The sequence below is a fragment of the Callospermophilus lateralis genome, chromosome 18, assembly GCF_048772815.1.
Source record: "Callospermophilus lateralis isolate mCalLat2 chromosome 18, mCalLat2.hap1, whole genome shotgun sequence".
Lineage (NCBI taxonomy): Eukaryota > Metazoa > Chordata > Mammalia > Rodentia > Sciuridae > Callospermophilus > Callospermophilus lateralis.
The window spans coordinates 59,975,225-59,999,314 of NC_135322.1; the positions used below are offsets into that span (position 1 = coordinate 59,975,225).

At 53.1% G+C, this 24,090-nt stretch overlaps 1 protein-coding gene across 1 annotated transcript in view; it reads right to left on the minus strand.

The window, feature by feature from the left end:
- Positions 1 to 3,143: 3,143 nt before the first annotated feature.
- The window catches only part of Cdyl2 (chromodomain Y like 2), a 160,325-nt gene continuing 139,378 nt past the window's right edge, over positions 3,144 to 24,090 (minus strand). Inside the window, exons 4-7 of the mRNA XM_076838661.2 lie at positions 16,790 to 16,962; positions 9,842 to 10,052; positions 6,790 to 6,933; positions 3,144 to 4,317 (exon numbers count right to left, since the gene is read on the minus strand). Of these exons, the coding sequence (XP_076694776.1) occupies positions 4,159 to 4,317; positions 6,790 to 6,933; positions 9,842 to 10,052; positions 16,790 to 16,962 (687 nt within the window). The 3' untranslated portion in view covers positions 3,144 to 4,158. The remainder of the gene's footprint in view (positions 4,318 to 6,789; positions 6,934 to 9,841; positions 10,053 to 16,789; positions 16,963 to 24,090) is intronic.

Genomic DNA, 24,090 nt, shown 5'->3' on the forward strand with positions numbered 1-24,090 from the left:
CAGAGTTCATTGAGGGGACACAGGGAACACATGGGAATGCCGATTATGGAACTAAAACCAACTTCAGATTGTCTACACAGTAAGACTTATATGTAAACTTTTGTTAGCATCTCTCAAGGAGTGCTGACCACAGCCAGACGGGACGATTCCAGTTCATCCGCAAGGAACCTGGGGTCCACCGCCAGGGTCCGGAGCAGGAAATGCTGTTTGTTTGGAACAGATGATGAACCAGCAGCCCTCCCTCCCCATGACCGTGTCTGAACTATGTGAAGAGCATGCAAGTGGCTCCAGAAAACCCGCCCTTGGTCCAATCTCACGGCCAAAGTCAACCACCAAGGAGTCGACCTGGTCCCTGCCGCCATCAACGCACCAGACTCTTCAGATCAGCCATGAACCACAGACGCGCCAAGCCCGCCAACAAGGCTGATGAGGAGGAAACAACCCGTATTACCCTTTTATTTATTTATTTTTTTTTGCAACAAGCTTAAGGCTCTGTTCACAAACTCCATCAAACCGCCACACAGTGAGAATTTATGGGGAGATCTTAAACTACATCCGTAGTTGCAAAGGTTGGAAGGTTTACTGATCCTAATGGTAAGGCTTATTCACAAATTCAATACATTTTCAAAGTATACTTCAAACTCAATGACTTCTAGGAAAAGAAAATTAACCTGCTCTTTCAACAGTGTAAGAGCATTATAGGAAACAAAAAGAGATCAAAAAAAGAAAAAGAAAAACAAAACAACTCATTGGCACCAAACCAGTATGCTATTTTTTTTTAAAGAACAAGTGATAAAAATGGAAAAGATTGCCTAAAACGCATATCTTAACTTACCACAGAAATATAAAAGTTTATATTCTGAAAATATATACTGTATTAAAGTCTGTAAGCATTTCAACCAAAATTTGCAGAAAGAACTAAGCAACACTTATCTACAACAAAAATATACATGCAAGACAACCCCCGAAGATGTATCTACAAAGGCAAAGTGTCGATTTTTAAAGATTTTACAAAACCATTTACAGAGAATAAAATAAAATACTTAAGAAATCTCATTTAGAGTCTTAAATACTGTGTATATTAGTGAGAGGGTCTAGACTAATATATACAATAGATCCAAGTGTCTGAACCCAGGACAAAAGCAATTCTGCATTTTAAATATTCATTTTGGAAGATTTGCAGTTGTTTTTATCTGTTTCTCTTTGTTAGAAAAAAAAAATCCCACAGAAACTAGTTTGGAAAATTGTGTTAATGTGACTCAATTCCAAATTTAAAAAGCTTACAAACTTTTTAAAAGTTTTCTTAAGGAAACTTAAAGGGTTTAATTTTTTAAAATCCAACAATTAATAATGGGACATGCGATTCAGCACTCGGTCAAGGCTATTTTTAGATGTGGCTGTGCAGGGATATGGCGGCGTTGTTCCAAGTCCGCTGTGGCTACTATTTTTCTGACCTCATGAAACTTCATATGGGGAGAATGTATTTTCATGCTTCATGAGAACATGGCCTAGTTTAATCTATACCAAACAAGAATACTATTTTAATTTGATTCTCTAGTTCCTTCTCATAGTTACCGGATTTCATTCTGAGCAAGAAATGGTGATGGCTTTTCCCCACTGACAGCATTTCTGAGTGGGAGAGGACAGGTAAGTGTGACATGGCACTGGGCTGTGGCTTCCTTATGAGGAAGGGGTCTGACCGTTACAGAGGTTCTGCACAAGTCCTCCGGGAGCGGGCTGTCAGTGCCACTGCCCCATGCAGGATGCCGGGAGTCCACCATCCCGGGCTGGGGCAGTGGGAGAAGTAGATTGTCAGAATGGTCCCCGACTAAGGAGAGGGACCCCCAACTTCCCACTTATAGCTGTTCTTCCAAACCCAAAGGCATTCTGGGATGGGGCTTCCAAGACCAATGACAATTCTTCAAAGACCTGTCCAGGCTCTAGGAAAGGATAGGTATGGGGGACGGGGGACGGGGGTCGGGGAAGCAGAAGAGAAAGGCCTCTGGGGTATGAGATAAAAACTGAAAGTCTGAGCCCCTCTCGAGACAGCTGTTAGGACAGACCTTGAGGTAACTACGGTGTTCTTCATCCCAGATCAATTTCTACAAGCTACCTGGATTTCATCTGCAGGGTGGCAAGAACAATGACCCAGAAAGTGAAAATTCCAGTGGTTCAGTGCGCAACAGACGGCGATAACTTTGAACAATTGGTGGAACTCCCTTATTGAACTGACTTGATGCAAACAGCCAAGACACAGCCTGCCTTTAAGTCTCCCTGCCACGCCAGGACCTGCACGGTAACAGCAGTGGACTCCACTGCAGGAGGGTTTCACAGGCCTGCCCCTTGTTACGGAGCCTTCAGAGGTCTGGAGTTGATGATATGTGCAAAGTTCAAACATTTCTGGTTCTTTCAGCAGGAAACAAAGACAGAAATCTACATGGAGGAACCTCTACCACCTCCCAATTCCAGCGAGAACCTGGCACTGCTTCTGTAGTGGCTGAGTGCCACCAAACCCCCACCAGAAGCTAAACAACGCCAGGCCCTTTCTACACAGGATGCAGCCGCGGTGAGATTCTCTGCTACAACACACGGGAACAAGGTCGGTCCAAGGCTTTGGGAAGGCCGACAGGAGACCAGCCACGGGAGAAGAAACGGGCACTGGGGAAAAGCAGTGCCTCCTCTCCAGCCTTGATGTCCACACCCGCCTCTTCAAACCCAGACCCAAAGCCCACCCCACTCCCTGTAGCAGATGCAGGGTCTTCAGTGTGATGGTCCAAATACAGCTGCTGGGAGCCCTGCAGCCGGGTCATGGGGACAGGGAGGCCTCCTCCTGTGATGGCTGCCTCCCATGAGTCAACAACCAGAACAAAGACGGAGCATCCGGCTGCGGAGGCAAGACAACTAAGACTCGGCAGAGAGCGCAGCGGACGGGGACCTCTCCCTGGCCCGCTCAGGCCCACGCCAGGACCCCTGCACATGCACACCCAGAAGTCTCTACAACACGGGTCAGGCCTTTGCCAGAGGAAAAACACTCCAGGCAGGGTGCCACCCCCAGGTGGGCCTACACCTGACCCCTTCCTGATGTCACACAACCAGGGGTTGGGTGTGTTTGGGGACCTTTCGGGCAGAGAAAACCCTTTATCTCTGTACAGACAGTGAGTGAAGAGAAAACTCCACCAGGATCCCTCCTAAGGACAAGGCTGAAGAGCCAGCATCACGCGATCCCGCCACGCACAGAGGGGCCTGCACAGAGCCGCCTCTGCATCCAGAACCCTCCTGCCGTCCTCCCTCTGAGTTGTATTTCTCGCGGTTCATTGCTAGAATGCACCAAACGGCATGAACCTCGACTGGTATTTGGTCCAGGGCAGTATGAAAATAAGATCTGTGTGAACAACAGACATCATAATATATAAACAGAAATAAATAAATAAAACAAGTCCAATTAAAAAGAAAAAAACATTTTCCTAGTAGTTCATGTGTTTTTTTTTGCAAAACTAGCTTTACATATAATACACATAAATTATCAGAATTTCCACTTACATTGTTTTAAAAATATATATTTAACAAAACATTTCTAAATGTACAATATCTGGGTTTGTAAATCACTTGGTTGGGTTTTAAGACCAAGCCCTAAGAGTCACACAGATTCGCACTGGAGAGGAGACTGAAGCCAGGTCTAAACAAGCACTTGCTCAATGGTCTGTGAGTTCCCTAAGATCGATCGTCCCCTGGCACAAGATCTACACTTAGCCAGAGAGAGCCGTGAGGGCCCCATCTCCAATTCAGAGGCACTGTGCAGACACAGCCTGAGTCAGAAGGATGGGGAGAGTGGCATCCCGTTCCTGGACCACGGTGGTGCATGTCAGCAAGTGGGGAAAGGCCAGTGGCACCTGGCGGAGCCCTGGGAAGACGCAGCCCTGGAGACCTCTGTACCAGCTGGGAGGGGTGTGGGAGGCCCAGGACGCTGCCCTTCCCACTGTTACACAGAATCAAGCCAATGAGGACGACCAGAGGACACAAGGAAATGGACACGACCCTAGGGACAGAGACAGCTCAACAGACTCCTTGGCCAGGGCAACGCTGGGCTCCGTGGCTGGAACACAGGGCTGAGCTGGAAGTCAGGTGCCCTGAGCATGGGCACAAGTGAGCTGGAGCCCTTCAGACCTCGTAGATCTTGTCCTGCAGGTAGCTGAACAGGGAGTCCAGGCCTTTGGAGGAGCTCCAGAGCTGCTTGAGCATGAGGCACTCCTTCTCGTTCACGTCCTCCAGCACCGACTTCAGGAAGCTCCGCACCAGACACTTGGACTCCTCCAGCACCTGGGGAGAGGCAAGGGGTCAGCCCTGGGGCCCACACTCCACCTGCGCACATGGGTGAGGGGGGCACCCATGCACCAAGCCTCCTTCAGGGGGCCTCCCAGCTCTGTGTCCCAGCACAGAGGGATGCCGGGTGCTCAGGAGGTTGAGCTCTCTGCCCCTGGGACAACTGGGGGCCACGGCACCCCAGGTCACAAGAGCCCCGTCTTTTACTCAGGGGTAACACAAATGCAGCGTCATTTTATTGGATGTCACAAAAAAAGTTTGTGAAACACTGCTTTGCCCTCCCCTCGCCATGAATGGATCAATTCTCGTGATCTGTGAGGAACAGCGACACCTCACTCAAAGTCGCTAGGAACACAGAACAGTGTCATGAAATGAACAAACGGCCGTCCAGGCAGCCAGACCCACCACCCAACAGCTGTGTCCTCAGGAGGCTTAGTAGGAAGAGCAGCAGCAACACCGGCAGTCAACACTGTAGTGAGGACCAGTGATAACCGCAGCCATCACACTCATCATCATCACTCTCTTACATTAATACTATAGCAATCAATCATAGTAACTGAAGCCATCAGTGGTAACAGTCGCCGTGAATTACAATGACTCCAGCTACCAGTGCTGATGGCAGTGACGAAGAACGCGGCAGAGGTCACAGCAACGGTCCTACAGAGTGACTTCCGTGACACAGTGCCAGTAATTGTAGAGGAGGAATAAGAATCACAGTGATGGTGGCAATGATCGTAGTAATGGGCAATAAACACCGTGGTGACAGCAGTGATCCTACAGTACTGACTCACAGAAGCCACGCTGATGCTAAGGAACCTGAGCACTAACAGTAGAAATGAGCAGCAGTAACCGTGGCGGTCACATTAGCCACGGGGTCAACAGGACCCCGCGAACAGCGGCTCTGTGAGAAGCACTTCCCTGGGCTCCTGCCCTGGCTCCTCAGCTGCGCGTTGGTCCTACTTTACCCGCCACTACAGAAGGACCTGGAGGAGGTGGTACGGCCCAGGGGCCCTGCTGCCCAGCGATGGCACAGCAGGAAGTGGGGGGTATGGCCACCCCCAGAGCAGTGCTGCTGCCTCCCACCACCAGAGGTGTGGTCAGAAGTGAGGCCTTCTGGCATCCTTCTGCTGGCCTCCACCAGCGCCCACCAAGGTCAAGGCTTAGCTTCACACCGTCCCAAAATGCTTCCCAACAGAAAAACAAGCAAGATGAGAGTGCCCAGGTGCCAGTGGCTGGATCTCACTCCCCAGCATGGCAAGGGGCACAGGTAGTGGGAAGGTGCCGGAAGGCACTGGCCTCCATCCTTCCCAGGAGCACCACCTCCCAGGGACACAGCTTCCTGCTACGGGAAGCTTTCCTCCTGGAAATCCCCCAAAGCTCTTGGACCCAAGATTTCCTTGCAGTACTTCTTGTCACAGGCCTCTGCTAAGCATGTCTCCTTGGTGTCCTTTCAATAGCTCTTCACCTAAGTGTCCCCCACTGTCCCCAGGGCACAGACCCCACTCCTGACTGCAGCACAGGCCTCCTGTCCCCTCTTGGCCTCGCTGAGGCTGGGAGCCTCTGCCCTGAGTTTCCTCTGCTTAGCCTTTCCACCTGCCTCTGGGAACCGGCTCCGGGATGATCCCATCTGTCTGTTTGCCCAGGACTATGGGGTTCAGTGCTAACCAGAAAATGTCTCAGGCAAAGTGGGACGAGTTGGCCACGCAGACATCAGGAAGGTTCAAGGCAAATCCAGAGAGATTAGCAAGGCCCCCTCACCAGCAAGGAGAGCGTCCCCACCACCATCATCAAGTGGATACACAGTAGGTGACAAATCAAGGGCTGAAGAGGCCAAGAGAAAATCCTGACAGCTGGGTGGGGAACAGGTGGAGGGAGAAAGGAAGGGAGGTGGGGTATGGCCCCCAAACCCAGCCCAACGCCCACTTCTGAAGTTGAGAACCTGGGGTCTCATTTCCCCAGCGCCCACATCTCTGCTCCAGAACTGGCCCCAGGCATCAGTACCCCCAGCCCTCCCTTCCCACCTGTCTCTCCCGTGCTCAGAACGCTGTCGTGAGAAGCATCCACAATTAAAAACCGGCACCTCTGCGGAGGTGTTGTTTATCTGTTTTTCAGGGTGTCTTCAGAGGCGAGCAGCAGGTTTATACATGACAAGAACTCGGTGGGCAGAAGAAATCAAGTCCAGGGACAGTGCAGCCCAGACCAGTCCCCTGGGCCGGGTCCATTCCCAGGCCTCTACTGGCCGTGCTTCTGCGTTGTGCTTTTGTGGGGCTCAGGACTGTCCATGGAGTAGCACTCCACCCCCAAGGGTGACCCTTCTTTTTGAATTAAGCCTGTGGCATTGAGCAGAGGCAAGGGCCTTTCCCTTACTCCCTGCATGACTCTGCAAGGCCAATTAGCCCCTCTAGGCCTGGCTGTCCTCTCTTAACAGGGGTCCACTGCCAAGCAAGCCCCGGAGGTGCAGGAACTCACCACGGCACTGCAGGATGCCATCTCCTTGACCCGCAGCATGACCTCCTGGCTGAATGTGGTGGGCCAGAAGACTTGGGACACCAGGCCTCTGCTGCAGGCCTCCTGGGCCGTGAGCTTCCGCCCACAGAACAGCATCTCGTTAGCCTGAAAGAGCAAAGGCAGGGGAAGGCTGAGGACCAGAGCTGTGCCTGTGTCCCTTAGGGAATCCTGGGCTGATTGTACCCACCTCCCTGCTCTACGAGGCAGGATCTGCAACTTGGGATTGAATACGCTGTGCAAACTGCATGCAGACATTAGCATCTCTGAGCGTTTTTCTGAGCAGAGGGTCCACAGCTTCCATCCAGTTCTCAAAGGGAACCCTGTATTTACTGTGGCTTCACCTGCCCGTTACTGCTCCTCTGTCAGTGGGAACCTGCTGATGTGGGCAGGACCCACATCAGGGCCACTCACCACTGCGACAGCAGTCCAGGGATGAGGAGGTGATCTACCCACACAATAAGGCTCTTCCAGGAGGCTCCCAGCCACACGTGATGGGGGGGCTCTCCCTCTCGGGGTACAGACCAGCACCAGTGAGCCCAGAGGACACCCCAGCTGCGTCCCTGCACTGTGGAGACGTGGGTCCGTAAGAAAAGGAGAAACAGAGAGAGAAGACTAAAGGTGCCGGGATTCTCGGGCCTGTCTCCCCACGGAAGCTCCATTTATGGACTTTCCAGCTAGGAGCACCATTTAGCTCCTTTAATTTTTTTAAAAAATTAAGCCAGTAAAGTACTGCCATCCCTGGAAACCAGAACACCTTCACACTGAGGTGGGGGAGCATCTCTCCAGGGGCCCAGGGCTGGGCACAGGTACCATGCAGGATGGAGGGCAGAAAGCAGCCCTCCCCGGGCTCCTCATTTGGCTGCCTCAGAGCCCACTCTTCCGAGTTTTCTTCTGCTTTAAAATTTGTGCCTGTCCAATATGGAAAGCAGTATGGAGAATCCCTGGAAAACTGGGAATGGAGCCAACATTTGACCCAGCTATCCCTCTCCTTGGTCTATATCCAAAGGACTTAAAAACAGCACACTACAGGGACACAGCCACACCAATGTTTATAGCAGCCCAATTCACCATAGCTGAACTGTGGAGCCAACCTAGAGGCCCTTCAGGAGATGAATGGATAAAGAAACTGTGGTATATACACACAATGGAATATTATTCAGCTTCAAAAGAGATTAAAGTCCCAGCATTTGCAGGTAAATGGATGGAGTTGGAGAATATAAAGCTAAGTGAAGTTAGCCAATCCCCAAAAACCAAATGCCGAGTGTTTTCTCTGATTTAAGGATGCTGATTCATAGTGGGGATGGGGGGCGTGGGAGGATTAGACAAACTTTAGGTAGGGCAAAGGGGAGGAGGGGAGGGCGGGGAAAAGAAGGGTCATGGGGGTAGGAAAGACAGTGGAAGGAGACAGACATCATGACCCTAAGTACATGTATGAAGTCACGAGTGGTGTGACTCTACTTTGTGTACAACCAGAGACATGAAAAATTGTGCTCTATGTGTGTAATATGATTTATAATGCATTCTGCATAACAAGTTAGAGTTAAAAAATGGGAAAAAAATGTGGCTGTCATACATAGTGCAATAGTTTCAATCCTTTCTCCCTCCCTCCTTCCTCCCTTCCTTCCTTTCATCCTGGGAATTGAACTGAAGGGTGTCTTAGATCTCACTAAGTTTCTGAGGATGGCCTCAGATGTGATCCTCCTTCCTCAGCCTCCCAAGCAACTGGGATTACAGGCATTCACCAGTACGCCTGGCTTAGTTTTGATCCTCACAAAACCCTAATGGCCCATGTGTCCAGTGCATGGTCCCCAGCTTGGTGTTCTTGGGAGATGGCAGAACCTTTAAGAGGCTGGGCCTAGTGGGAGGTTTGGGGTCATGGGGGTGTGCCCTTGGAGGGATGATGGACCCCGGTCACTTCCCCTCCCTCCCTCCCTCTCTCTCTCTCTCTCTCTCTCTCTCTCTCTCTCTCTCTCTCTTCCAGTTACCATGAGGAGAGCAGCTCTGCTCCAGCACACACTGCCACCGGGATGTGCTGCCTTGCCACAGGGCCAAAACAGTGGGTCCAACCGAGCACAGACTGGAACCTCCAGGACTGCATGCCAAAATAAAGCCTTTCCCCTTCGTAAGCTGATTGTCCCAGGTATTTTGTCACAGCAGTGGAAATCTGACCAACACACTGTCTGGGAGGAGCTACACAAAAAAGGTCCTGGGCACAGACATGCCCATGGCAGTGCCCAGCAGAAGCTTACAGCCAGGAGCTAATGAGGGTGCACATCTCCTCTGAAATGAGCCCCCACCTCCCTCCCGGGGCAGACAGCACCTTTCCTCCTGCTCTGCCCCCTCTGCTCCTCCCGACTCCACTCACCCTGAACACTGGCCTCTCCCAGGCAGGTGTGAGCTGCCCGACTCTCTGGCCTCCGGATCTTTTCGTAAGTCTCTCTCCCCATTCTGACTGTCACTCATGGTTCCTGGTGACCCAGAGGACAATCCTTCAGGCCAGTGTAGAGAAAGGTATTAGGCTGGCCATAGCCTCTACTGTGTTCGCCAGAGGTTTAAGAGCGTGTGGCCGTCCTCAGTCTCGGGAAGCAGGAGTGAGTGAGTGAACGGATGAGTAAACTCCGCAGAAGGAGCCAGACAGAACCGTCAGCAAGAGCTTGTCCCCCTCATTTCTGTGACCACAGGCATGGGGAGGAGCTGGAGAGGAGGGCAGCCCCTGGCTGGGACGGAACAGGGAAAGGGTCTTCTTGCCACTCGACGGTGAGGCGGCACTGGGTGGAAAGCCTGGCACACCGGGGCGCTCAAGGAGTGCACAGCCTCGAGGGGGGTCATTCCCACCCAGCTCGGAGGCCTTGACACCAGCCCAGCCTCAGCCCAGTGAGACAGAGCTGCAGGCTAACAGGGCCCCCAGGTTTCTAGCCCTAAGAAGCCACATCTTAACCTAAGACGGGGGTATCCTGCCAGGACCCAATGTATCGTCCCAGAAAGAGAGGCCCCTGGGAAAGGGGAGACTTACCAGCGCCACACCCAGGATCTGGGGGAAGGTGTAGGAGGAGCAGCCAGCGGGCGTGAGGCGGATGGTGGCGTAGGGTGTCTGAAACCAGGCCTTCTCGCTGGCCCACACGATGTCACAGAGAGGCAGAATGGAGGCACCCAGGCCCAGGGCTGGCCCGTTGATGGCCACCACAATAGGCTTCTTAAACTGAATAAAGGCCTTCACAAAGTCCCTGGGGGAGAAAGAACACCTCTTTACCAGGCAGCCTCAGCTTGCTGAGCCCCTCTGGATGCCCCCGATTCTCCCAGGTGCTGCGATGCACACTCCAGATGTCAGAGGTGAGCAGAGATCAGGCAGGGCCTCATTTCTCTGGGCACAGAGGCCCTGTGTGGTGGCTGTCTCAGTTGGCTCAGGTCTTGTGCAATGTCCCAGCACCGTGCCCAGCTCCCACGGCCTCCTGTCTACTCTCGAGAGTTACCTCATGGACAGTGAATGATACAGACACCCTAGACAGTGACACAGGTGGACCTGAATGCTCGGGTTCCAAACCAGAACCAGAGCCAGAGCCAACAGAAGGATGTCCCAGAGACAAATCCAACAAGAAGAGAGAAAGAATGTCCACATACCCCTGGCCCAGAGCAGAATGGGGTGGCTCTGGGAGGCAGAGACCCCTGCTCTTACAGGAACCCTGCTCTGGCTCAGTGAGCACCAGGGCCAAGCTGAGGAGGGGACTCATGCTTCAAATGGTGGCCACGGGTGGGCTAGTGACATCAAAGATTCTGCACCACCTACGGATGCCAGAGTCACTGAGGGTGATCCCATGATGCTAATGAGGGTCTGCATTCCCCAGGGTGACTCTGAACCCACTGGGAAGGTGCTGGGCTGCCCACAGGCATTAGGCCTCGGGAATAGTGACCACAGGGTGTGGCAACACGCTGTCTCCCTGACCTCTTGTACACATCTCTACCTCCCATGTAGAATCAGCTCTTCTTCCTCTGCCTTCAAGGCTTTTTGCCTTCCCCTAGTTGCTAGATAAGATCTATAAACTGTTAATATTCATCTGGATGTGCAGGAAAGAGCCACAATGTCTAGTAAAGCCAGTGTCCCCCATTATTCTCAGACCGAAGACTAGAAGCTATCAAGAACTCACAAGAATAAAATCCAGCTGCTCACAACCTTGCTCTGCCCTGACTGACCTCTCAGGCTTCTCTTACGTGGCTCCTGACCCTCCTCACGGTGCACGAGCCACAAAGGCCTCCAAGAGTTCTTGGAAATACCATTATCAATTTGCAACTACCCTACTGATTATCTGCTTTGGAATCATTTGCTTTGGAAACCTTATTCCTTTTAGCTCCTTAAGGACACCCTTAGGTCTGCCCGGGGCACTGCTGGGTTTCCATCAATATTGAAATTCATGCTCAGTGAACAGCTGTTGAAGAAATACATGAGTCTCCCAGAAGGACAGCAAGGACTGCAGGCAAGGACACTAACTCTTCACCAAATCCATCTCTTCTTTCTTTTTTCTGAGTCTGCTGGTAGAACACAGCCTCCCTTGCAACTAGGTATGGAGTAGAAACCACTTCCAAGTGCTCAGTCTCCCACCACTGAGTCCTCCAAGCCCTGCCACCTAAATGAGCATGCAGTCTGGGAAGACAGTAGTGGAGCCACAGTCCTCAGTCATCTTTTGGATGACAGCCACAGGATGATCAGTAACATCTGTTTCAGGTTTACATAACCAAGAAGTAAATTTCTATCATAGTTGAGTTATAGCAGCCAATATTTAACTAATAGAAAGTTAAAGATCCTCCTGTAACTCACATCAAGAGATGTGGGTATCACACTGACATGCTGGCATTGGAGTCTACTGTGAGATCCCTTCATATTCTGCTGGGACTAGGGATGTCATATGACCTGTACAAGTCATCATGAAAGCACACAGCTTTGTACCAGGCTTGGGCATCATGTGGTCTCAGTCACTGCTGGCCTCACCGCGGCTGACCTACAAAGACACCCCTACAGAGAGTCCTGGCATCCCGACCCCCTGACAGCCGACTCCTGGCTTCATTTCCCAACCTCACAGTTAGACTTTAGGTTATGTCACTGGCTTGCTTTTCACCAGTGTAATTTGGATTGGGGGTTCTTTCTAGGATCCTTGGAACCCTAGGCTTTGGTGGTTTTCATCAGACATCTCGTTCCTGTGCCGATACAATTCCAGAACAGTGGATCTCAGACTTGGGAAGGACTTTCCGACTCTCTGAGCCAATTTTTCTACTTGGTACAGAACTCCCAGCACCACGTCCCGAGGAAGCCCCATCCCACCTTTGTTGAACATTTTCAGTGACAGGGTCCGTGACGGCCAAGACCCTTTGGGGGGCCTCCCAGGTGTGCCCATTACCTGGCTCTGCCATCTGTGCCACAGTCCTTCCGGAACCAACCGGAGCCCTCACCTCCGAGAGCCTTTCCCTGAGGACTCAACAGCCCTCTGCTTTGGGGTTTGCCACCTGAGCCTGGGCCAGGGCATCGGGGACCATGAAGCGGGGTGCTGGGGCCCAGCCACACGGGGCTCAGACTGCACCTGAGAGTGCAGCTCCTGTTCATTCCTCTACCCCTCACTTCGTTTCCTTGGTATAAAACGCCTAGTGAAGGTGGCCCTCCCCTCCTATTCCCTCACCTCGGGCGGCAGATCTCTATCTCGAAGGCCCCAGGGACGGGGGAGCCAGACAGCAAACAGGATACTGCATTACACGCCTGCGGCTCAGGTATCTGATCTGACGGCCGCGGCAGGGCTGGGCGCGAGATGGCTCGCCATCTTCCCAGTATCCAGGGCCATCAGGCTGACCCCGGCCTTTACAGTTTCTCCTGCTCAGCACAAGCCCTGAGCTGCTGCCTGACCAGCTGCTAGGCTGCTCTGATGTGGCAGAAGGGAAAGGAATTCAAAATTTGAAAGATGTGGGGTCAAATATCAACTCTGCCCCTTAATTGAACAGAGGACCGGCTGCCAGGTCTCCTCTGGAGCCTCAATTTCTCCCTCTGTAAAATGGAAACACCTATCCTGGCTCCCCATGGGGCTGCATCAGAATTAAAAGACAAAGCCCAGCCCACACACCCTAAGGGAGACTCAAGGCAAACTGCTCGTGGGATGTGCGGATGTCACCCGGAGCACCGGCATTTCTTCTGTGAGCCACCCACCACTCTCTTTGACCAGGGCTCTGAAGGCAGCTCCTTTACTGCCAAGTCTCAGAGGCGAGTCGGCAGACCAGGCCTGGGAGCACAGATGCACTCAGCAACCGGCACTGAGGGGTCTCGGGAGCCCAAGTAGTCAGGCTCCGCGCAGCTCTGACCCATGGCTGAAGGCCTGACAAAAATGATCGTGACTCTTCACGTCTAATGCTCTAGGCTTGGTAAGTGCCAGGAGCGTTCATGCAGGGAACCTGATTGCGCTTCAGCGGGCAGCCCACCAAGGGGGCTAGGGCCATCATGGGATGATCCCCATTTTCCACAGGAGCCAGTGGCCTCAGTGAGACGGGAGAAGAGCTGAAGGCCATACCACTAGCAGGTGTCCAGGTAGCGGCCTCCGCACACCTTGTGGGTGCCACTAGCCCATGCCACCTTCCTAAACCCCACACTGGACAAGACAGCACACCATCATGCCAAGTTCAGGTGAGGGCAGCCTCTTTCAGGATGGTTCTGGGGAGAGGCTTCTGGGAATGGACCACATCTGCTCCCCGACTGACCTCTGCTAGTCCATCAAACACCTGCAGAGTGAGCCAGCACCGCCCTGTGTGCTTGCTTTCCTTAGGCAAGGAGGGGGAGCGGGTGGGAACACAAGAGCATGGGACAACCCCTAGGGACGTCCGCAGGTCATGCGGAGAAAGGGCACAGCTCCATGTCCAGAAGATGTTCCGCCCCGCTGGACTGTGAATGAAGCTCTTGCACAAGACACGGCTGGGCCTGTAAACACGTCATGCACCTGGGAACCCGCAGGAGCTGGGTGGGACTCAGCTCAGCCACAGGCCCTGCCCTGGAAGCCCACCCACCAAGAAGTCCTGGGCTCCGGGGGTGCACCCCTGAGTGGGAGCCTGAGACTCCTATCTCGAGCGAGCGGGGTCTGACAGTCCCTCTGTGGCCCGAGCACTCATCTCCATGCAGCCACACTGTCCGCGCCTGGGTCTCTTCCTCCGTGCTGAGGCTGTCAATCTTGCCTCCTGACACCCTGACTCCTCCTTCTGCACCTTCCACTCCTCACAACCACCTTTTCTGTATTGTCCTTTTGTCCCTCCTTCAGCACTCTCGACCCCTGTGTAGAAACCTCCTGGTCAGTGCTGCACATCACAGCGGGGGGACTCTGCCACAGCAGATGGGCTGCCCCGGCTGGCTCAGGACCTCCCGCGCGGGCTGCCAGGCAGCTGGGTTTGGGAAAGGAGCCCTCTTGCCTCTCCATGCTCTGAGGGCAGGGAACAAGAGAGCCAAGGGATGTCCCCTTTCCCACCTCCACAGCCCATAAATTAGCCCCCGCTCCCCATGAAGCATGAGGAAGGAGCCCCTGTGCTGCCTCAGGCTTGGCCCGTGTGCAGCGGGCTGCGGAGACGGGGAGGTCTGCGTCCCACTAGAGGTGCCTCCCCTGGGTGGGACTAGGGGCTCTGGCACCTCCTTGTAGGCAGGGCCCTGCTTTGGGGCTCCCTGGGTTTCCCAGTTGGAGACGTCAGAAGCCAGTCCAGGACCCAGACCCCAGACCCGTCTCCACTGCAGCTTCCTGTGGCTGATGTCTCTCATCCCTTTTTGCCCCTGACACCGCCACCTCTCTAGATTGGGTTCCCAACTCTCTGGAAGGGTGTGGATGTCAGTCCTGTGACCCTGACGGGGAGGCTATGGGGAACAGGAGGCAAGACCACACCCCTCAGCCTTAGCAGATCTAGAGGCAGATGCAGGGGGAGGCTGACCTCATTGGTGGTGAAAAGCTGCAGGGGTGGGTGAGCATGGGGGGGCTCCAGCCTCCTGGGGCCCCTGTTTCTGTTTGGGTTTCCTGCTCACAGTGACACTGCTGCAAGTCCCTGTTCCCATGTGCCCTGGCACCACCCCACAACCCTACTGGACAACCTCATCACATCCACCCACGACTGACAGAGGCCACTGTGCGACAGCTGTCAGGGATCCCCTGCTAATAGACCCCACCAGCAGATAAACAGGGCGCCCTGGAAGGAGTGGCCTTTAGGGTGCCAGAGTGGAGGTCGGCAAGGAGCTTGCCTGAGAGGAGAGCCCAGGTGATGGGCGGGACATTCTGAGATGTGACAATTTCCCCAGGAGCAGCAGTCTCCCAGGGCTGCTGTCACGGCCACCACAGACAGGCTCCAGACAACAGAAACCACTCCCCTCCTTGTGGAGACCCGAGTCCCAAGCCTGGGGTGGGCGGGCTGGCTGCTCCTGTGGCGCCGGCCACCTGAGCTCCTTGGCTGGCGATACCTCCCTCCCTCTCTGCCTTCGGCCACCTCCTCCTGCTCACTCTGTCTCCTCTCCTAGGGGCATTCTCTGGGTGTAGATCCACTCTATTCCAGGATGACCTCATCTCAGGACTTAGAACTTCTGCAAAGACCCTTTTTGCAAGTAAAGTCACATGTGCAGAGTCCAGGATTTGGACTGGATGTGGGTGTATGTTTTGGGGGTTGCACGAGGTTTGCCTGCTCTGAGCAGAGTGTGCGTGGAGTGACAGCCAGGGACAAGGTCACGTAGGTGCACCCAGGCGTCTGGAGATCCAGCGGAGGCCTTGACGGCATCACACTCAGACCAAGACTGAGCCAGGCTGGCAGGGGGGCGCTGGGTCCCCTGAAGTGGGTTCTGTTGGCCACTACTGAGGCGGGAAATATCATGGGGAAGCTGCTGGTTCCCTCAACTCATGAGAAGCCAGTACTGAGTCCAAGCAGAGAACACACTGCCTATGACTGGGGCTGGGCTGTGCTTTGCAGGCCTGGGGGCAGCACCGAGCTGGTGACCAGGCTTCCCGCGCCCTCTGGAAAGCATTCTGCAACAGGACGCACGTGGCGCTCTGAGCAAGGGCACCAGCAGACGCTCCCTGAAGAGGGACGCAGGGACGAGGACCACGGCACAAGCGCTCCAGTGTCGCCTGCTGGAGAACTGCTCCCCCGGCCCCCGTCACACACAGCCTGTGTGACGTGGCCAGACTGCAGTGAGGCTGGAGGCCGGAGAATCCCCCACGAACAGCCTAGGCTCAGGATGAATTAAGTGTCCCTTCTGAGGAGACCAGGGGACATCACTAAACCGTGTCTCTGGTCTGTTTCCCTGAGCCAGGTACAGCAGCGAGCACATCTGCCCGTGCTGGAGCGGACGCTGAGGGATGGCTGTGACCAGCTCAGTGGCCTGGCTAGAAGTCACCTCACTGGCTTTTGACACATTTATAAAGAATGGGGAAATGAGAAAACTTTGTGTCTCAAAGGGGACACCGATGTCATACTAGGACCCCAACCTTACCCAAAGGCAACGGAGAGGGGAACGAGCCACTCCACAGGGTCTAAGGATGCTCAGCTGCCCAGAGCACTGGCCCCACCCCGCCAACCAGCCATTTCAGGTCCAGGACCCAGGAATGTCCAGACAAGCAAAGCAGGGACCTCCAGGAGGAGGAGGGTGCCCAACACATGGGCATCAGCCGACAGGGCCTCAGTCGGGGAAAAGTCTCCTTCTGACCAAAAGACTAGTAAGAGTGGGATCTGACCTAGAGAGCCAGGAGGACTAGGGCTGCACATAAAGCCAGGATAGCCCACGAAAACCCAAATTTCAGGTAAATAACCAATAATTTTAAACATAAGTAGATCCCAAACATTGCATTGGCACAAACTTATGCTAAAAATATGTTCCACTGTTTGACAATCAAATTTAACTGGGCAACCTGTACTTTCTTTGTCTGCTAAATGTGGAAACCTTAGAACCCCGATGTGCCCCAACAGGAGCAGAACTTACCTGATGGCTTCTGCAATTCGAGTGCTCTCCTTCCGCCGGTCACTGGACAGCCGGCCAATCAGGTAGGAGTAGTCCAGGCCACTGCAGAACACGCTCCCCACCGCGCTGAGCAGCAGGAGCTTGCTGTCGTCCGTGGCCGCGTTGCACAGTGCTCGCCGGACCTCCTTCATGATCTGCAGGCAGAGGTGAAGGGGCAGGGATGAGCGTCTGCCCTGGAAGCCGGATGCCAGGCCCTGAGGCCAGAGGTGAGCAAACCTGCTCTGCCAGTGAAGGGAGTCTGCCTGAACACAAGCAAGCGCCCACCCTGAGGAAGGGAATGCTTATCACACCCAAGCCTCCCGACACCATTCCCGAAGCACGCAGAGGAGTTAATAAGGAGCCTGTGGTCACTGGCTCAGACCGGGGAGACAGGCCGGGTGCGGGCAATCCCTGGTAAATCTCTACAAATCCTCTTCTGGCATTTGCTAGTTGAGCCGTTTACAAGGTGTGGAAAAATAGCTGCGTGCAGCCCAGGTGAGGTCGGCAGCCTCTCTCCACGGCTCAGTTCAGCTGGACTCTTGTCCGTCCTGAGTTCAGCCCAGACCCTCACAGTGCCTGTTGGTGGCTCACGGCAAACAGGCTTTGGCATCAGAGCTAGACCTGGGTTCAGGTCCTATGGAGTAAGAAAACCTGTTGGGAGCCATGGCTCTGTCACATCCCAGGGATGTGACCTGAGACACACTGAGAGCACTTGGTTCCTCTTCCATGGGGAGGACCACAGCACCCACTTTCAAGGACCAAAGTGAGGACTGAAGGAAGCAGAAGATGCTCTGGCCACCTGCAGGCTCCATTCCTAGGAGGGATGGTGAATTCTAGATCAAGAGCCTTCCGTTCCTCCCCTTCATGCCACTAAAGGGGTATTGCTTGCCCAGCTAGGCTGTGATTTTAATACGGGCAACAATGACGTCTCTCTCACTCCCACCATATTCTCAGAGCCTAGTATGATACCTGGCATACAGGGGGCACTCAATCATTGCTTGCTTCATTACATAGCAATTCTCGCACAGCACCTTTCCAAGCCCCAAAGAAAAAGACCCAGGTTGCTCTCCCACATCAGGAAGCCCTGAACACAGGTGAGGCTGCCTCTCGAGGCAACTGTCATGGTCTGGATGTGAGGTGAGGTCTGGAGGAGAGACACCTGGGTCATGGAAGCTTAGCCCACTCAGTGAAGCAATCCCCCGGTGGGGATAACTGAGTGGTAACTGAAGGTGGGTAGGGTGGGGCTGGAGGAGGTGGGATTTGGGGGCATGTCTTTGGGGTATATATTTGGGATCTGGTAAGTGCAGTCTCTCTGCTTCCTGATCGTCATGTGAGCTGCTTCCGTGCACCACCCTCTTTCACCACGACGTTCTGCCTCACCTCGAGCACCAAGGAACGGAGCCGACTGTCTATGAACAGAGACTCCTGAAACTGTGAGTCCCTGAATAAACTTTTCCTCCTCTAAAATCATTCTGGTGGGGTCTTTCAGTCACAGCCGCGAAAAAGCTGACTTTGGCCCTCTGGCTAATGCCCTCCAAGGAACAGGGTCTGGCTTTTGGAGCAGTCGGGTATGAACTCTGCAGAGCACAGGGGAGAGCAGAGCTTATGGTGCAGCCAGACTCGGAAGCTGACCCCTGCTACGTGCATGCTGGCCACAGAGGCCAGAGCGTCATCCAAGACTCAAAGTCCGGACCCTGGGTCAACTGACCCCAGCAGCCCTTCACACTTTCCGACTCCTTCCAGTCCCGCTCCTGCAGCAGACGTGGTCCACCCCACATACACCATTCTTCTTGGGCACCCAGGAGTTTGGGGTGAGTTCACACGGTCGTGTGGCCAGGCTGCTAGAGTCCTAGAAGTGGAGACAGACAGCTGTGCTGATCCACTCAACCAGTAACCAGCACAGCCTCTCTGCCACCTGTCCCCTCCCCACAGTCAAAGACGTGGCTCAAACAAATAATTCATCTCGGCTATAGGAAAGATCTCCCATGAGAAACTGAACCGCCAAGCCTGCTCTGTATGTGGATCTGAAGTGCTGAGTTATCACCTCCACCCAGGAGAGAGATCTCCACCTCAGAAAAATTAACATGGAAACTGGACTCGGCTGGCGACAACCCTGAGGTATCCCATCAAAACGAATGTCAAAGTCCTCTGGAAAGAACAGAAACCGGGACTGCATGAGGACTGTCCCAGGAAAACAGTCCCTGCCGAGGCTGAGCTCACGACCCAAAATCCCACAGCACTCAAGGGGACACAAGTCTGCACTCCGCGGACGGGAAGACGACTGTAGGTGACACCGACCTCAAAGAGACCACAACTGAAAACACTGGAAAAAGACGGGAGAGGAAGGACACAGGAGAACCACAGAGAAGGAAGAGAAGGTCGCGGGAAGCCAGGCTTAAAGAGTAACAGCTTCTCACAGTGACAAACTGAAGAAGTGAAGGGAGGGCAAGTGACCTGAGATCTGAAGTCACCATCTGGCACCTAGAGCACAGGAGCAGGGGCAAGACGTCACGGGAAGGTCACGCCCAGCATGTCAGGCCCAGGGTTCTCTCAGGAGGTCACAGAGACAGGGCAGAGGCAGGATCCAAAGAGGAAAAGCGGGAGCAAACCCAGGCACGCTGCACTCCCGCCCTGAGGCTGGCGGGAGGGACCATTTCCCTGCCTTCTCCAGCAACCAGAGGTGGCCGAATTGGCTCAGGCCCTGCCTCTTCCCCAGAGCCAGCCACGGGCAGCACGGTCCTGCTCACGTTCCCTCCTGGCACTTCTCGGAGAGCGGCTCCTCTGCCTCCGTCTTCTACAGTGAAGGGCCCTGGATCCACTGGGCCCTCCAGGAAGTCACCCTCCAGGTGATCCTGCTACCTTCGTGTCAGGGCGGCTGATGAGCATCCCCGTTCCCTCTGAGACCCGGATTCCCCGCCATGTAACCAAGGCCCAGGGCGTCAGGACTGGGCATTTCTGGGGAAAGGCTATCAGTCTGCCCGTCACAGACCTCAATTCTGAAATTCAGGAACTGCGGAAAGTTAAGCAGAAGAAAGAACGATGAAGGGAGAGTGGGTCTTCATGACACGAAGACAAAACGAAGCTTTCACGTACCCGCAGGTAAGAAGGCTCCCTCCCCAGGGCCGACGTCTGACAGGAGGCCGGAGTCCAGGGAGGTCACCCAACGTCAGGCTCTCCACCCAGCGCCAGCGCCACTCAGGGGCAGGGGTGAGGAGGCGGCATTTTCAGTCCGAGGCTTAGCCTCTGAGACACACACCACACCCCACCCTGTAAGGGATGTCCTTCAAGAGGAGAACTAGGTGCAAAACAGCAAAGAAGCCGGAGAAAAAGAAACCCACGTGGGAACCCACACAGAGCCATGCTGAAGCTTGGATCTGGGCCGTCCCCAGAGGCTCCAGAGTTACAGGCTGGCTCCCTGGGAGGTGGCGGAATCCTTAGGAGGTGGGGCCTAGTGGAAGGAGGTTGTGTCCCTGGGCGGGGAGGGGACAGTGTGACCCTGGCCCCTTCTTTTCTCTTTTTGCTTCCTGAGTGCCATGAGGCCAACGGGCTTCTTCCGCCGCGTGCTCCTCACCACGGTCAAGGCTGCCTCACCAGGGGCTTGACAGCCACCAAGCACTGAAAGCCCTGCAGCCAACCCCAACCATCTTCCACCGTCCCAGTGACAATGACAACACTGACACGGATTAACTCCGGGGTGGCGGCAATGCTACTGTGTGAGAAACCAGGGAATGTCCAGGGAGGGGGTGCCAAGGTTGGGGCTTAAGACTGGTGTGGAGCGGGTGATCCCATCTAGATGTCACTATGTGTGCACAGAATTTTTAGATAATGGAATTACAGTGAAGGGGGATAAACTGGAGAAATCTCAGTCACTCAATTGAGGAAGGAGTTCGGGAAGTTAGGGAAGGAGGAACTCTAAGTGGCAACAGGAATCAAGCCACGGAGCTCACCTGCATGAGCTTCCCGTCTCAGGGAAAACAGCATGGGACAGGCTTTCCTGGGGTCATCAGTAATCATTCAACAGGCATGACTGGAGGGTCTTGGGGGGATCCTCTGAGAGCTTTGTTTTTTAAATTATACTTTTAAAAGAACCCCACTTATTAAGCACCTAGAATTCCAGGAACTGCATCAGGAAATTGCCACCTAATACTGTATCACAAACAAACTCTGCAAGGTAGAAAACAGCATCTCAACCTCGCAGGTGAGGCAATGAAGATTCAGAGAGGTGAAGAAAGTTGTCCAAGGCACACCAGCACTAAGAGCAAGACTACCATCCAAATTCAGACCCACACCCTTAAATGGATGTATTTTAATGGGAAAGATAGGGATGACTTAAATGGATGTATTTTAATGGGAAAGATAGGGCCAGGTAGCAACCTGAGTCAAGACTCTGCAGGCCCCAGCTCTGCTGGAAGGACCGGAGGAGCACATTGCTTGCTAATAGGGTGTAAGCCACAGATGTTCATTTTGACATCAAAAAAGTGAGCAGGCCACTATCTTGCAGTTCCTTTAATCCATCTGCCTCCAGAAATAGGCACGCTCTCACCTACATATGAACTCAGTTTTTCTCAGAGGCCAATACAGGAAAACCCCGCTGCAAAGCTACGGACTGCAATTCCATCGTGACTCAGAGGGGCCTCTGCTAAGGCCGCGCTTACCAGTCAGTCTGTAAAAACAAGGCAACACAGCTGCATCCTTATGAATTAACTGAAAGTGGTGTGTTTTACTGACACCACGGAGTAAGAGACCAGCAGTTGTGCCTCATCAGCGCACCTTCCCTTTGCTCTTCTTGTGCTGAGAACTCAAGGTGACCCATGGCCGACGTTCCACTTTCTTGAAGGACTCCAAATTTTATAAAGTAACTGCCGTGTTTAAAGTGAAGTGTTCTAGAATTCCTCTACTCCTTTGCCTTCTGATGCACAATGTGCTGCTCCTGTGGAGCGTGCTCCTCCAAGGTCACGGTCCCCTCAGAGCCTCCGCTGTGTGACTGGGACGATGGTCGTGGATGGCCTTGTACTTGGAAGGCCTAAGCGCCTCCTCTGCATTTCCTGTCCATGCTCTGCCCTTCTTAGGTGCCGCCTGCACCTGCTGTGAGCGTCTGCAGAGAGAGCCCACTTCCCCAGCATGACTCCCAGCTTCAGATCAGCCATGGGTTTGGAACCAGACGCCGAGTACAGGGGTAGAACCAGGGTTCCTTCTGCCGAGGATCCAGTCACCCCAGGACCATCTCAAAAGCAAGCCACCATGAGGGACCTCCCCAAATCCCCAGCTAGCCTCAGTCTCTCATGAGCCCCTGCAGAATGTGCACATTCTCGCCTTCTCTGCTTTCTGTGTGACCGAGACCCCTGTGATGGTCCACATCTGAGACGGGCCTCATGGACCCCTCGCCTGGTCTTCACGCCCTATGTAATCCCCTACCCTTGAGTGAGGACCAGACCTCACAATCTGCTTCTAACAGAATATTCCAAAGCAATGGGATGTCACTTTCAAGAGAAGGTGAGGTGACCAAACGACCATAGCTCTGTCTGGGCCACCTTCTCTTGCTGTCTCCTGGAGCACTGGCTCTGGAGGAAGTGGGCTTCCATACCATGAGCAACCCTGGGGCCTACAAGGCAGGGAACGGATGTCTCTGGTCATTGAAGACTGAGGCTTGTCAAAAAGACACACTGGTGATCTTGGAATTAGGCCCTCCAATGAGACCACAACCCCAGCCAACACCTTTACTACCACCTGTGGGGGACCCGGAGCCCCAGGCACCCAGCTAAGCCACAGCCAGATTCCCAACCCACGGAAATGTGAGACAATAAATGCACTGTTTTAAGGTGAGGAGTTTAGGGCAATGTGTTACACAGCAGTAGGTAACTGACACAATCCCATAAAAGCTATGATGGTGCTTCACTCGTCTCTATATACCTCATGGCCCTTAGTTCAGAACTCTTCACGTGACGGAATTTAACAAGTGCATATTGGATCTGGAATCTCCCTCAAAGACTCACGTGTTAAAGGCTTAATCCCTGGCGGTGTCACTACTGGGATGTGATAGAAACTTCAGGAGGTGGGGCCTTGTTGGAAGAGGTGGGCAACTGCCGGCATGCCTTTGAAGGATATATTTTGTCTCTGGACCTTTTCTTGCTCTCTATCTCTGTTTCTAGATGCCACAAGACAAATATCTTTCCTCTACCACATCCTTCTACCATGATGCTCTGCCTTACCACAGACCCAGAAACAGTACAGAGCCTCTGAAACAGAGCCAAAATAAATCTTCCTTCTTTTTTTTTGATCCACGTGATTTATTTTATTTATTTATTTATTTATTTTTAGTCATACATGACAGCAGAATGTATTTTGATATATAATACATACATGGAATGTACACACATCAATCGTGATGTCTATTCTATTCTGCTGCCCTTCCTATCCTCCCTCCTCCTCTCCTCCTCTCCCATCCTTTCTCTCTATCCAATCTAATGTGACACACTTTTTTTTTCTCATCACAACATCATCTATGTATTCTGTATAACAATGAGGTTCTCCTTCCATCTTCCACGCAACTCCCCTTCTCCCTCTTTTCCCCTCCCACCTCTCTTCCCTTTTTAGTGGTAGTCTTCTTCTCATGCTCTTCCTCCCTTTCCCATTTTGAGTCACCCCCCTTATATCAGAGAAGACATTTGGCATTTGTTTTTTAGGGATTGGCTAACTTCACTTAGCATAATCTGCTCTAATGCCATCCATTTGCCTGCAAATGCCATGTGGCATTTATACACAATGGAATATTACTCAGCACTAAAAAAATCTTCCTTCTTTTAAGTTGTTTTTCCTCAGGTATTCTGTCACAGTGACAGAAAGCTGAGAGACATAGAAAATTGGCACCAAGCAGTGGGGTCACTGTTGTTAGTATACCCGACCATGTGGTTCAGAAGCCTTTGGAGTTGGTTTAGGAGATATGCTTAGAAATGTCTGGGGAAGCAGGCTAGACAAAAGCTAAGAATGTTGTAAGCAGAGCTTATCAGGCAATGGAGACCAGAATGCTCACAGGAATATGGACAAAAAAGATCATGCTGATGAGGTTTCAGATGGAAATCAGGACTCCACTGGAAATTGCTAAGAGGCCACACGTGTTAGATTCCAGTAATGTGCTAGTCTATATTTTGTCCCTGCCCTGAGACTTTGTGTGGAGGCTGAGTTTAAATATGGTGATGAATCAATCTGGTGGAGAAAATTTCACGGCAGCACAACGTTCAGACTGTGGCATGGGTACTGTTGGCTGCTTTTAGTCAGATGATTTT